The sequence below is a fragment of the Odocoileus virginianus genome, chromosome 20 (assembly GCF_023699985.2).
Source record: "Odocoileus virginianus isolate 20LAN1187 ecotype Illinois chromosome 20, Ovbor_1.2, whole genome shotgun sequence".
Lineage (NCBI taxonomy): Eukaryota > Metazoa > Chordata > Mammalia > Artiodactyla > Cervidae > Odocoileus > Odocoileus virginianus.
In genome coordinates this window covers 51,160,155-51,175,206 of record NC_069693.1, presented here as the reverse complement: position 1 = coordinate 51,175,206, position 15,052 = coordinate 51,160,155, and the positions used below count along the sequence as shown (strand labels likewise).

General features: G+C 43.0%; 1 protein-coding gene across 1 annotated transcript; it reads right to left on the bottom strand.

Annotated features, from left to right (window-relative positions):
* Nucleotides 1-2,645: 2,645 nt before the first annotated feature.
* On the bottom strand, nucleotides 2,646-15,039 carry MPHOSPH6 (M-phase phosphoprotein 6). The gene is made up of 5 exons (XM_070451491.1): nucleotides 14,910-15,039; nucleotides 12,772-12,884; nucleotides 7,907-7,997; nucleotides 5,551-5,645; nucleotides 2,646-5,122 (listed from the first exon to the last, which is right to left on the bottom strand). Exons 1-5 carry the CDS (start codon nucleotides 15,006-15,008, stop codon nucleotides 4,990-4,992), a joined length of 531 nt encoding a protein of 176 aa, XP_070307592.1. The 5' UTR covers nucleotides 15,009-15,039; the 3' UTR covers nucleotides 2,646-4,989.
* Between the last annotated feature and the right edge of the window lie 13 nt (nucleotides 15,040-15,052).

Below are 15,052 nucleotides of genomic sequence, written 5' to 3'. Positions count from 1 at the left end.
CCTGGAGGGCTACAGTCTATGGGGTCACAAGAGTCAGATATGCCTTAGCTACTAAACCACCCCCACCAGAGAAGATAAAATACGTGACCCTAACCAATGACTTACAATATACTGCTTCGAGTTGGCTGCATAGGGCTTCTCAAGGCATTGACAGCCGCCAATCAAGGTATCCTCAACCCCTCCCTTCTTCTCCACTATAAAGCTCTCCCACTTTCTACCTCCCTTTGAGTCTCTGCCAAAGCACAAGTGATGGTGGCTGACTCCCTTGCTATATAGCAAGTTCAGAGTAAAGTCTTTATTTTTTCTCATTTGATTGGCCATTAATTCCATAGCATGCATGCGTGCTAAGCTGCTTCAGTCGTGTCCAACTCTTTGTGACATTATGGATTGTAGCCTGCCACCAGGCTTCTCTAAGAATATTGGAGTGGGTTGCCATGCCCCTCTTCAGGGGATCTTCCTGATCCAGGGATCAGATCCTTGTCTCTGGGCATCTACCTGTACTGGCAGGCGGGTTCTTTACCACTAGCGCCATCTAGCAGTGTGGTTTAAATACATTCTGTAGACCAACTGGTTCCCAAATCATCCAACTATCATTCATTCACCCATTCAAGAAACATTTATCACAACCTTTAATATGAGCTATATTCCTTGCTAGGTGCAGAGTCAAATGAAAAAAGATATAGTTCCTGCCCTACAGGACATTAATTAGCTTGACAATTACAGAGATGAACATGAACAACTCAGCAACAAGGTTGACGGGCATTACTGTGCTGGGCAGTGTTCTTCAAAAAGTGTTAATGCTAACTACGGCTTCCATGAGACAACTTCCAGGAAGTGTAAAGGTTGAATGTTTTTACTTTAATAGCTGTAAATTTGAGGGGCATGACGCTAAATGAAGTAAGCCAGATTATAGAAAGACCAAACTTGCATGATTTCACTTATATATAGAATCTAAAAAAGCCAAACTCCTAGAAACAGAATGTGGAATGATAGTTGTCAGGGGCTAAAGGGAGGTGGAAATGGGGAGGTGTTGGTTCAGGTGTAGTTTCAGCTAGGCAAGATGAATTGCTCTGGACATCTAACGTATGCAATGTGAATTAGAGTTAATAACCCTCTGTTGTGTACTTGAAATACACTAACAGGGGTAGACCTTCAGTGTTCCCACCAAGAAAGAGAGGAGGGAAGGAGGGGAAGGGGCAAGGGAAGGGGGGAAATGTAGCTGTGTGAAGTCATGGATATGCTAGGTTGACTGTGGTGATCATATACCAATGTATACATGTATCAAAATGTATACCTTAAAGGCGTACAATTCATATTTGTCAACTATGCCTCAATAAAGAAGGGAAGAAAAGGGAGGAAAAAAGGATTTCAAGCTCTACCAAGCCCATGGTTTCACAGATATTACTGCTTTATCTGCATCTGTCAAAATCTAGTCAGGAGATAAGTCACCCTTCTTTTAACAGGGGAAATTCAATATAGATAACTGTTAATGGGGTATTAAAAGCCAAAAAGGCACAGAGAGAATACTGAAGGTTATCATGCAGGAAGCTGCCACTCTTGGGGAAGAGGCTGAAATCGTCCAATTTTAGAAGCTTGGTGGACCCTGGACAACTGAAATTCAAGATCCTCTGACAAGTAGTTGCTCAGTTAAAACTAGTGTCTCTGAGCTGTGAGTGGGGGGTCCTGTGGGCCAGGGTACCAGATAGACATGAGAGCATCAAGTGTTACTGACAACTGTGCCTGGAACGCCAGCCTCTGTTGGGTGAAGAGGTACTGGGGGAGGGGGGCGGTGGGCAAGGGAATAGGAAGCAAAGAGGCAGAAAGAACTGAGCCTCCTCCCCGGCGAGCTGTGCTGTCTCCTCTGGCTCCATCAGCAGATCCCAGTAAGGAGGCAGCAGGCAAAAGAGAAACGGGATTTGCTGAGGGTTTCCCTGATAGCTCAGTGGGTAAGGAATCTGCCTGCAAAGCAGGAGACCCCGGTTTGATTCTTGGGTTGGGAAGATTCCCTGGAGAAGGGATGGGTTACCCACTCCAGTATTCTTGGGCTTCCCTTGTGGCTCAGCTGGTAAAGAATCTGCCCACAGTGCGGGAGACCTGGGTTCGATTCCTGGGTTGGGAAGATTCCCTGGAAAAGGGAAAGGCTACCCATTTCAGTATTCTGGCCTGGAGAATGCCAGGGACTGTGTAGTCCGTGGGGTCGCAGAGTCGGACAAGACTGAGTAACTTTCACTTCTTCACTTAGCCCAGCATTAAAGCTGAGTATAGAAGTGTTTGAATCTGAGAAACAATAGGTTAGTATCTGCTACAGTCCGTTGAGTGGGCCATTCAGCATTCAGGTACACACGTTTCTAAATGTGATTAAACTTCCCAGATGAAGAAAAACTCTGTTTCTCCCAAATGAATTGCAAACATCCTTTGTATAAAAGATGTTCTCACTCTCTTCTCCAAAATCCCAGCAGACATTGTATCTGTTTCTGGGAAACAGTCACACTATTCATCTTATCTCCTGTCAGTTATACCTAGACTTTAGTCAGACTCATCAGAATATTGTTATCTCAAGGCTAAATTGCGAAGTTAACCCTCTTTAAAAAAAATGGACACGATACTAAGATGAAGGAGAAATGAGCACACATACACACACCAAGTGAAACTGCTTGGTAGCTTGTTTCTGTAATCAGTCACAAGTTAATCAACTTCATTTTTTCCCTACACACTCCATATTTCTTTCCTTAGCCAGTATGTCAACTGCTCAGGGTTGACACCTGCTAGAGAGACCCAAGAGAGAAGGCAATGGCACCCCACTCCAGTGCTCTTGCCTGGAGAATCCCATGGACGGAGGAGCCTGGTAGGCTGCGGTCCATGGGTCTCCAAGAGTCGGACATGACTGAGCGACTTCACTTTCACTTTTCACTTTCACACAATGGAGAAGGAAATGGTAACCCACTCCAGTGTTCTTGCCTGGAGAATCCCAGGGACGGGGGAGCCTGGTGGGCTGCCGTCTATGGGGTCACACAGGGTCGGACACGACTGAAGCGACTTAGCAGCAGCAGCAGCAGGAGCAGCAGAGCGACCCAAGCCTTCAGAGTCTAAAGGGTTGAAATCTTTTCCACCTCTGAGGTTGTACTTTTCCTTTAAAACTTGTCACTGGACATGGAAGTGCTAAAAAAACACACCCTAGAGGATGCTCTGGGTTTGACATCCTTCATCACCTATTGTGTAGGGACAACACAAATGTCCCTTTGTTCCCAAGATCACAAGAACCAGCCTGGAGAGTCAACGTTTTTTTGCCTGCAGGTTTAGTGGTAAAATGGTCAGATTGTTTCAATTTCTTTCTTGGGACCACTGCTGTCTTCCCTAGTGGAAACAAACCTTTGGTGGGAACCCAGAGCTCCAAACAACAGAGGTCAAAATCAAGGAACAGGAAGCAAAATGTCTGCGTGGGTTAGTGAGAGGAGCCGTTCCCTTTGCCTCCGCTGATTCCAGACGGTAAGTTCTGACCACGGCGAGAGCAGCAGACCCAGCTGAGTGCTCAGTGACTCAAAGCATCAGTTACATTTTGTAAGATGAGCGTGTCGTATCCCACCTAGGGCCACGGTGCGTTGCACCTTCAGTCTCATCCCACAGTCCCATTACGGTGCAGAGGATCATGAGGGTGGGTGAGATGCTCCATAAATTCAGGGACTGTGGTGCCGTGAAAAACTTCCAGCTTGTGCCCCAGGATGTAGAGAGCAGGAAGGTGCGCTGTCCTCACCTTCACGATGAATTAAGAGCCAAATTAACTTCAAAGTCGCAACTTTTTTGTAACTCACCAGAGAACTGCAGTCACAGAGCAGTCTGAATCTAAGGAGACTCCAAGAGAGAGGAGGAAAGCACCTCATTCAATTGCTAGAACATAATTAGATGAAATCAGTATTTTTCAGATGTCCTAGGTAAACATCTCCAGACAGATACACATACACATTTAATTCCATGGGCCTCTCATTTACTATCTAGAATAAGGTTCAGATTAAGAGATGGTGTCCCTGGTTCGATTCCTGGGTTGGGAAGATCCACTGGAGAATGGGTTTCCCATATAGTTCAGCTGGTAAAGAATCTGCCTGCAATGCGGGAGACTTGGGTTTGATCCCTGGGTAGGGAAGATCCCCTGAAGAAGGGAAAGGATACCCACTCCAGTATTCTGGCCTGGAGAATTCCACGGACTGTAGAGTTGGATACGACTGAGTGACTTGCACTTTCAACAGGTGGTATGGTTGGTGGTAAGTTTTACCGGGTTGAACTATCAAAAATTGATCACTGTTTTTGGCTCATAAAAGTTTCAATCTAATACATCACCATATTCTAAATTAATGGCTGTTGGACATTACCAATGGGACAAAAGTTACAATACTGAATTAGACTAAAATTATTATTTGATAAGAGAACAAAAAAGTATATGAAAACAGGTATTTATTATAGAACAATGTCTAAAAATTAATTAAAGGCTTAAACAACAACAAAAAACATAATTCCACACATTGACATTGACTTTGTAGCATGAAAATTCTTAGCCCGAAGAGGCAAGTTTGTTCTTAATGAATTAACATACAATAAATTCTCATGACATGATTCCAAAATATATGTATGAACTGACTTGACATGTTTATAAACATAAGGGCAATTTAAACACTGGTATTAGTTTTCATGAGTTCAGTTTAAGGTTTGCGACTGGAGAGTTATATTAGAAAAAAAATCTGAGATAAAATATTCTTTAGGAAGCTACCACACACCTATGTACATTTGGAGACCAAGGGTTAAAAGTCCACTCTTGATGAACACCGCTAAGCAAAGGATGTATAACATCCATCACACGTCTGTTCCAAAAACAGCATGTTTCCAAAAGTATACATTTCTTTACAAATAAACATTACGACCCTAATCACTATAGCGGAACTGACAGAGTGAGTTCCAAAAGATGCTCTCATCCCTGAGCCATATCTTAAGGCCTCCACTTTAATCTTGGGGCTTTAAGAACATCTTCTTTGCTTTAATTGGTTTTATGTCTCCATTTTCATCTTCTTCGTAAAGGGCACGGTCTCTTTTCTTGGCAAACTTTTTCCCAATTGTCCCCACCAAGGTCTCGTATCTATTAAGATGAAAGAACAAGTTTAGTTTCAAATAAAAAAGGAATCAACTTGTCAAGAATATCAAGCCAAATACATAACAAAGAACAAGAAAAGCCAAAACTATGATTAAAAGAAATAATCTGATTTAAAATTCATAATTTCTCTGTGAACAATTCACTTTTTTTTTTTGGTTTTGCATTATCCTAATAAATTAAGATGTATATTTTAAAATATGTATTAGAAGCAGCACTAGAAATTAGCCCCTAGCTGCCAGCCTGTGACAGGTATGAATCCACCCTAGGTCATGTTAGAAAAAGCAAGAAGTCCCCTTTCTGCTAGGGTACTCCCTTCAAAGGTATGGCAGACCCATCACCGGGCGAGAGGAGTATACGCATCAGTCAATGAATGTTGGGCTCAGATTATAAACCTGGTCTAAGGCAACACTTACCTTCTAGCCATTTCTTCATCTGACACATCGAGCTCCACTGTTTGCTCTTCAACTTCTTCTGCTTTGTTCTTAGCGTTCATCTGAAGCATTAATTTCTGAAAAAAACACAACGGTGGTGACTAGCAGGGCTAGAAAAAGCTTGTTAAAGGAATTAGTGTCAAACACATTTGAAGGTAGAGACACAGAAGCCACAGAATCTACAGGACTAGCCAAAACTTACAAGGGAGTCTCTAAAATTTAACCAACTTTACTCCACAGTATTTAATATAAGCCAGCTCTCAATTAATAAAATAAGACAAAGCCCACTAGATTAGACTTACTGTTAATGAGTCTAAATTGTATTTCAGATCAGAAATTTATTAGTTACTTGTATCTAAAGTAGGCACGCTAAGACACTAGAGTGGGGGAAAGCAGCAGTAAACTTCACGTGTCCTCTGAACCGCCCGCTACAGTCTACAGTCATTCTAAGCGCAGCTTCGGCGGCAGCTGGGGAAGGGGAGCCGGCAGAGTGCTGGAAGGCTGGCGCTGGTGTACCGGAGGGCCTCCTCACCCCTAAACACGCGGGTGAGGAACACACTGATGTCCACGTGACGTCTGTGTGCCATGGATCCTTCCTCGGCTTCTTTTTCTCACATTAACCTTTTCTTGATAGGTATCCCTCGGCAGACTTAAAAACAATATCCTCTTTCTCACAAAGGTGGGACCAGGAGAGGAAAGTAGAAATCACCCTTGACTAGCTTTTCCAACGTTTAAAGGACTGAAGATGAAGCAGTCTCAGGACAAGCTCTGTGGGGCACAGACTTTGGTTCCCTCTGCACTTCCAGTGCCTCCACAGGGCTGATGCACCAGAGGCACACAGTAAACATTTACTGAATAAACCCCCCAGTAGGTGTCCCTTGACACACACACATACTATGAAATGTGTTCTAAGTACATCCTGCTTGTAATAAAGTAAGTGTTCTCAAGTTGGTATCATTCTTTTTATAACCAGGTACACTGAACTTTTCTCACAATTTATGGACAGCTCAGACCTGCACGCCAAACAGTTCAAAACCTTTTCCCAGAGAGAATATATTCAGTGTTACAGAGTGCTGGTAATTAAAGTCACTTTCTAATAACGTCCCACATCAAATCTGGAGGGTCAGATCAACACTTTTTCCCACTGTTATCACTTTGGAGTCCTTGCCCACCCAATAACCTAGTCTCTGGACATCATTTGCTCAGAGTAACCTTTGCTATCTTTTTTTACCTTTTACCCCATTGCCCTCATTCTCTTCCTAATCTAAAGCTTTCAGCAAGTCAGAACAGGAGACATATTAAAAACAAACACTTCCAGTGTTGATTTATGTAAAGTCGATTTTACCACCTTAATTACTACACCCACTCAAAAAAGGAGACAAAGGAAAATCAACCTGCAGTCTTTATAAATAAACACTGGTGTTTAGTTTGGCTAACTGTGGTTGCACCAGGCATCCTTAGAGAACCAGTTTTCAACCAGGGATGATTCTGCTCACCCAGGGGCCCCTGGCAATGTCTATAATGTTTGGATACACTTCAGGTTGCCACAGCTGGAATGTGTATGTGGGTATCCAGTGGTAGGGGGCAGAAGTCAGGGATATTGCTCAACATCCCACAGTGCACAGGAAAGCCCCCACCACAAAGGAAATTTGAGCCCCAACGTCAATAGTCCCAGGGCTAAGAAACCGCTGCTTCATGAGAGAGTTACCAAAGGAAAGCTCTGTATCACAAACCTCCATTTGGTTGGCTAAGTACTGATAGGAGAGCTTTCAATACCTGAGTCAGAGTTCTAATAATTATTTGTTAAATGGAGGTCTGTGCTTCTCTACAAACCCGAGGCAGGAAGATTAAAATGAACAGCTCAGTTATAAGGTGAATACTTCCTCTGAAGACAAACTTTCTAAAGAATCATTTAAAAATCTATTTACAAGCTTGGATTAAAAGCTGTCCATTAAAAAGTCAAATTACTCAATTTTTAAGTAACACTTTTTCCAATAGAAAAGATAGATTTATAGATGCCAGAAGATAATTTTTCATAATGGCATCAAATGAATAAAATCCTGACATTCCTGTAAAAGATCTGAGTTAAAATTCTAATACTTACAGTGGCAATGTCAGGGACTGTATACTGCTAAATTAAATCATCTACTCAATTCTAACATAAAACTAGACTGCAATGCCTGCAATTTCTTTAAATAGCTATGGCAATATTTCAAGACTTGTTATTTTCTATATAATGAGGAGAAATGGTATCTTTTGGGAAAAAACCTAAACCCAATCATTAGCAGAAATAATTCAATTGGAAAAATTTTAAATCTGAAGCAATTATATTTAATACCTCAACCTCAGGATTAAATCCTCTGAATGACATTCTTCCATAGAGAAGATCTTCACACAACAAGAAACTCTGCTCTTCTATAATGAAACTCCTAAATGAGAAAATAAACCTGTATTAACAGCATGTCTACTTGTAGCAAAGCAGAGCAAATAACAGTCAAGATTTCAAATGAAAAAACAGATCTTATGGTTCTCAGTGGAATCAAGGAAAAATACACTAAGATTTCTAACCTAAGGTTAGAGATAAAAAACAGACTGCTTTAGTCAACAAAAGAATTGAGAGGCAAGAACACAGGGCACCTGAAGTTTCCAAATATAAAGTTAAGTTTCCTTGATGTTTATGCTCCCCCCCCCAAGTTTTTATTAAATTTGCAGAAATCAGTGTCCTAGGTGGCTTTAAGTGAGTGTCTTAGTTGGAGCTCTCAGCTAAAAATAATAATGACTGGTGTTGGATGACTTAAGCAGAGAAGTAATTTACTGTAAGGATATAGGGTATCTTACAGATGCTGGGAGAGCCGGATGAGCGGGACTGGAAAATGAGCAGAAATAAGAGTGGCGAGGTGACCCAAAACCAAAATCATCCAAGTAAAAACGGCACTGCTACTGAGAGGGTTCAACACTGGACACCACAGAGGGCATCCAGAGAACAGGATGCAGGTGGGGATGTTTCAGTGACCAAGAAGGACTCTCCCATGAGTCACCAGTTCATAACCCCTATACCAAGCGAGCACATCCGACTACAGCACATGTTCTCCTGAACTTTTTGTTCAGTCTTTCTCATTCAACTGGCCAATCTTGTTTCTTGTAGAGTGCAGGTGATAAAACATCACGAACGTCCCCAAGTAAATCACCTCCCTCAGGAAAGCACCATGCATATGCATTTAAGCATTTACTTAAGTCAAAAGGTGGACCCAAAGGCCAGCAAAGGATTCATAGAAGGACTGCTGGCCCCTCAGAGGGCTTTCTCATGTGTTTCTATTGACTCAATAACATTAGTATGAAAAGGTGGTTTGTTATCTACAAGCATAGTTTCAATGGTGAGGGACACTCATGGAGCTAGCAAATAAGGGAAATATTCCAAAATATAACTGAAAACATTCTGCAATTTTCCTATTTTTATTAATCAGAATCCATAACTTTAGAGCTAAAACACATCCAAGAAATTATCAAATTCGTCAGTTTTTGCAGACGAGAAATGACTGCTCAGGAACAAATAAACACACTTGCCTAGGGACACAAATAACTGCAAAACAGGGCAAAAACTCACTGCTGGGGAACAACTCTCTGTGGGTCTCCTTCATTTCCACACACCTGTGAGTGACGCACTAGATGTCCTTTCGTTTTTTTTTTTCCAAGGATACGCGCACGGTGAACAGCTTCGAAAGGCTAAGCTACTGTCTCCCTTCTTCTGCTGGAGCAATGCACTGACTTGCTTTAAGGCTCAAAATAAGGATACTGCTTCTCCTGGGGCCAAGGGCAAGTCTGTTTGCAGTGCAGTATCAAAGACCCGGGGCACCTAAGCTCAGGACTCCTCTGTTCTGATGTTACCCTCCTGCGAGTACCACGCCATCCTCCCTGGGATACGAGGAAATGCTGCCAACGTGAGGCTCAAGCTGCCTGCTGTGCTGTGAGGAATCAAGTCCTCTGTCTTGGACTCAGAACTCCCCTACCTTCCTCCAGTTGTCCATGAAACTGCAGTGGGCTGACTTGTTAGTTTGCAAGGAGGGTCAATCTCAGACCTCACAGCTCTTGAAGTTCACCAGGCCACAATACACAAGCACAAGAAGCACAGTAGCCAAAAATTCTTTTTAAACATCATCCTGTGGCAGGCGAGTAATTAAACTGGCTATACTCACATCCTCTAAACCACAGCACGTCCCGTGGAGAAAAACAACATGACAACAACAGAGCAAAATCTCTGATCTGGTAACTTCTATTTCTATACTAAGTAATTTGTATTAGGTTCCCTGGGAACAGACTCTGAGACAGAGTTCTGGGCACAAGTTTCACTGGGGAGTGCTGGCTGGGAGATACCTCTCTATGGAAGTGAGGGCTGCAAGACTGGGCTGAGGGAGAAGCTGACTTGCAGCGTGGCTACACCAAGACCTCAGCCCCTACACGGAGCTCCAGAGTTGGAGCTGCAAAGCTCCAAGAAGCCCTGCAGTTGTTTCAAGCTGAGGCAAAGCAAGCGGGTTTTAATCCACCTACACAGCCTGGTCACTGGCTAGGGGAGGTATGCACAGTGAATAGTCCTAATGGTCATCACTGAGTTACAGTCCAATATAGCTGAATGGCAACCTCTAGACTCCCAGAGCATATACACAATGAAACCCCCAGTTTCACAGAGATCGGTAACCCTTTGGAATAATTCAGATGGTACTACTAAGTAAAGGTTCACGAACACAAATGAGCAGAAAGAGTGGCTGAATTTCCTAATACTCAAATATAAAGAAACACATACACTGCTAACACTTTGTGCTTTATGCCTAGCACTGTGGTCACTACTTCACATGTATTATCTCATTTACTTCTCATATTATCACACCCAATATACCAATGACAAGAGACAGGTTCAATAACTTGTCTAAGATCAGAAGTAAGCAAGTGGCAGAGGTGGGCATCACACCCAGGTCTGCCTGTCTCCAGAGCCCATGCACTAAATTAACCAATCCATCCCACCATCTGGGGTGTTAGAGCACACACACCTCAGGAACGTGTCATCCATTTACCCTTCCAGGTCGACTCCTCACTCCCCCCAGAGCCCCCACTATCAGTACCTTGGGAAGCTGATCTGAATGTAATAGCTGGAATGGCTTCCTTCCTATAGGATTACCTGGGCTGGTTGTGCCCTCAGATAAGATGGTGACTCTTGTAAGACGCTCCCTCCACACAGCCCATCTTCAGATTCAGTAACCACTCCCTCCCGTTGACCCTCCAGGCCGGGGGAAATTATTTCTATCACACAAGTCACCGAGGAGCCGCACTGCCCACAGCTGCTCCCCCACCGCTGCCCACACTCTGGGGGTCTCTGTTATACGCTCCTCAGATTGCCCAACTTGACAGCTTCATCTCTTCCAGCTGATGTCCTAAACCAATCTTCATTTCTAAACATAAATATGACACTGAATGCAAAAGGTTACTATTATTTACTGCTATGATCTGAAAGTTCGTGTCCCCACACAAATTCATATAGTGAAATCCTAACCCCCAAAGATAAGGGTATTAGGAGGTGAGGCCTTGGGAAGGTGCTTAAGTCACGAGTGTGGGACCCTCATGAATGGGATTAGGGCCTTAGGAAAGGCCCCACAGAGATCCTCAGCCACTTCTACCAGGTGAGGATACAGCAAGAAGGTGCTGGCTGTGAACCAGGAAGAGGACCCCCATCAAAACACGACGGCTGATGTCCTGATCCTGGACTTACAGCCTCCAGGGCTGTGAGAAACACACTTATGCTGTCTATGAGCTACCCAGTCTGTGGTATTTTGTCACAGAATCTGAACAGACTATGTCACACACCTCCCTAGGAAAGGAATCTAAAGGTCATTTTCCTGGGAGTAAATACGCTATTTTGGGGGGAAAAAAAAGAATACTAAAAACAAGATACAAATGGTCCTGCTTTTCATTAAAAATAAGTAACAAAACACCTGGAATACTCTTGAGCAAGTTTAGCCAAGGCATAACATTATATTAGACCTCCTTACCACTGACAGTCCCTTTCCTACCAACCCCTGCTCCCAAATCCATACCACCTTCAGCGTCATCTTCTCCTTCCTCACTGACATCTTGCCTCCTCTGAGAAGCAAGAGGAAAGCAAGTTGAGAAGTAAGCAGAAAAAACAAAGTACTTTGCTTCCATCCCTCCTGGTGGGACGTACTTTCTATCTTTAGAGAAGGATGTTTAACCTCCCAAGAAAGATCTAGAGAAGATCAGCCAAGTAAACAATGGACAACAACTGTGTTAGAAAGAAAAAAATAAGTGATAAGGTATGGAAAGGGAAAACATAAGTGTGTCTGAAGACAGTAAGCAGCATCTTTAGTCATTTAAAAAAATTTAAGTAAAACTATCATACCCCAGAGGATATCAAGGTTAAGAAAAGAATCAAGGAGAAATGATACAGCTTTCAGAAACATTTAGAAAAGTTAACTGATGATGTGAATCATCACTCCTTCATTAAAAAGTTACCATGAAGCATCCAAGCTTAGGGGTGGAAGAGAAATGATCTAGTGTGTTATCCTGTTTCAGTAATAACTACCTGGTGACCCTAAGCAATTTACCCTCCCTTAAGCTTCAGTTTCCTCAAGCATAAAATGGGTGGAATGATGGTAGTCAGCTCTCAAGTTTGCTGTGAGGATTAAATAATTAAGAGACACAAAGTGCTTTGCCCAGGCCCTAGTATACACTAAAGACTTAATACACATTAGCTAAGATGACGGCCATTAATAGTAAAAATTAAAAAGAAAATAAACAAAACACTCTTGACTTTATATAAGCTCAATCTATGGAGAACTCTGTTACTAAAACAAAACTGGAGAGACCTGAAAGACACATATAATCTTCAGAATTTAATACAATAGACAGCACATTGCCGATTTTCTTAAAAGGTCACCAGCGATCACCAGACATATGGCTTAGATTCCTTTATTCTAAATAAGGAATATAAAAAAAGAACAACATTATAAATGATGGTGAGCATCAATAAAAACATATAAATGCAAGCAGAACTCTTACAGACTTAATAATTAAAAAAAATATTTGCAGGGCTAACTCAAGAAACCAAATAGATATCAGTTCATGGGTTATATGTCACTGGAATGATAAGTCACATTTACAGGGATGTGAACCTCCAACACGTCATAAAAAACCTACTCTTTCTCTTTCAGCTCAGGCAAATCCAAGTACCAGTGCTCTTCACTAATGATTTTCTTTTCTTCCTCTTCTAGTTGTTTCTTGGTTTCCGAGTCTAGTCCCCTTTGCATGAACTGTCAAAACATAACAAAATCAGAGTCAGCAACATTTTTCCCAACAACCTCATTTCTCTGGGAATCCCATCTCAAGGGTCGGTGTGGGGTGACCAAGCAGCTTAGCTGACCAAGACAAGAGGACTTCCAGTACACTAGAAAATAAACAAGTCAGTACTAAATCCTCAACCCTCTCATTCTTGCTCTATACTTAGCTCTGGCTGAACAGCTACGCTAGATAAGGAAACCTAAAGCAGCTGCTCCCTTGCTTCTCATAGGATACCCCACTTTATCTGTATACTCTGTGTCTCCTGCTGTTCTGCCAGGTTTTTTGTCGGCAATGGCCAAACTTGCTAGAGAAGCTGGGTAATTGTTTCTCTCTCCTTTGCTTCAAGTGTCCAGCTGAGTGTTCCCCAACCACCCAAGCAGGGGTAGATAACTTTTTAAAGTTAACTTCTTCCTTCACAATTACAGAGTCATACTGTTGGTCTGAGCCCTAAACAACCAGCATATCTTCATTTGACTTATTCCAAGACTAAAACAACTGCTAAAATCTTACCAATGCCTGCTTTGCAAATATACTTCCCTGAAATTTACACGATTACAAACCATAAGCAAAGAACCCCCTCTGTTCACTGAAGTTCCAAATTTTGCTAATACATATCAAAGTAGTACTTCAGAAATGATTAATTACACTACTACTTACTCTCCACCCTCACTCACTCTATTCATCCCAGGTTATACTTCAGCTCAACTCCACTCATGTCTTGCACATGCAACATTTACTCTCCAATATTTCAAAACATTTATGCCCTGCTTCCCTTCACTGCAAATTCCATTAATCTGTAAACAAGACATCTAGCAGTTTTCATCTAGATGGTGGTGTTCAGTGACAAGCAGTACAGAGTTGTACTGATAATTAAGAGAAGGGGCTTCAGAGCTTAAGCCCTGTCTACACTTATTTATAAACTGTGTAACTTTGGGCAAGTTACCTACTTCTTGTTTCAGATGCCTTAGCTGTAAATGAAGGATAATAATCATACCCACCTCAATCGGTTATTATGTGGCTTTCCTGCCTTATAATATGCAAATCACTCAGTGTCTAGCACATAGAGCTAGAAATGTTCGCTACTAACATTACTTAAGTGTTAAGGCTTACATGTTTCTCCTGTATTAATTCCTGTATTCATTTTATCTACCCTTGTCCGCACACCTCATCTGAAAATCAATTTTGTTTAAAATTGGTGACATAACTCCACTTCCACCTCAACTGTTAAAATTCTCTCTGTTCCCACCACCACTGAAATCCCTCACCCAGATCATCAGTCCTAGCTGGTCGTTATGGCTGCAGTTTTGTCGGGTCTTTCTGCCAGCAATGTATTCTCCACGGGACAGTGAAAGTAACGGTGAAAACTTAAGAAGCACAGCTCGTAACACTCGCCCCGGTGCCCAATCGCTTCCCAATGTTGCTCACAAGATAAAAAAAATTCCTAATCTGGCCTAAAATTCCTTCCTTGCATGCTGTGATTATTGGCTCCTTTTCCAGGCCCATTTCTTGCTACTTGCCTTCCAGACAGACTGAATGACCTTTAGTTCTCAGAAATTACGGACTTGGGGGGTGGGGGTGGTTTGCCTCTCCAACTTCTGAACTCGCTTCTCCCCCAGTCTGGGCCGCTCTGTCCCCCACCCTCCCACCTACCCTTCAGTGTCTACTAGATGCCACTTCCCGCAGAAGCCCAAGTAAGTTCCAGAGGCTTCAGGCGCTTCTAGCACCACTGCACTGAGTACACCATATTTTAAGTGCCTGCTTATGCATCTGTCTCTCCTATCCGACCGCCGGTTTTAAGAGAGAATCCGCCGGAATTCATAATCCAGTTCCCGGTGCCTAAAGCAGAGCAGACGCTGCTCAGTGAATGAATGAACGCGAGAGCTGGAAGTCCTCCGGGGCTTCTCTAATGCCTTCGTACGCCCACCGCCTCGTCTCTAGCCAGGTCGGAAAGACTGAGTATCCCCACCGCCCGACCCGCCTCCCTCGCGTCCCCGCACCTTCATGCGCAGCAAGTTCTTGGACAACTTAGTTTTGCGCTCGGCCGCCATAATGACTCCCACCGGGCGCCGCGGTCTGCAACTGGACCCATCGCGCATGCGCGATTCTGCGTGTGCGTGGGCCCCGTCATACGTAGCGTGCG

Bases quoted from the DNA above. Each gene is read 5' to 3' on its own strand.
- MPHOSPH6 (XM_070451491.1), bottom strand. From the start codon at position 15,008: ATGCGCGATGGGTCCAGTTGCAGACCGCGGCGCCCGGTGGGAGTCATT. The intron at 12,885-14,909 runs GTGCGGGGACGC...ATGTTTTGACAG, and splicing joins AGAACTTGCTGCGCATGAAG to TTCATGCAAAGGGGACTAGA. The intron at 5,123-5,550 runs GTAAGTGTTGCC...TCATCTTAATAG, and splicing joins GATGAAGAAATGGCTAGAAG to ATACGAGACCTTGGTGGGGA.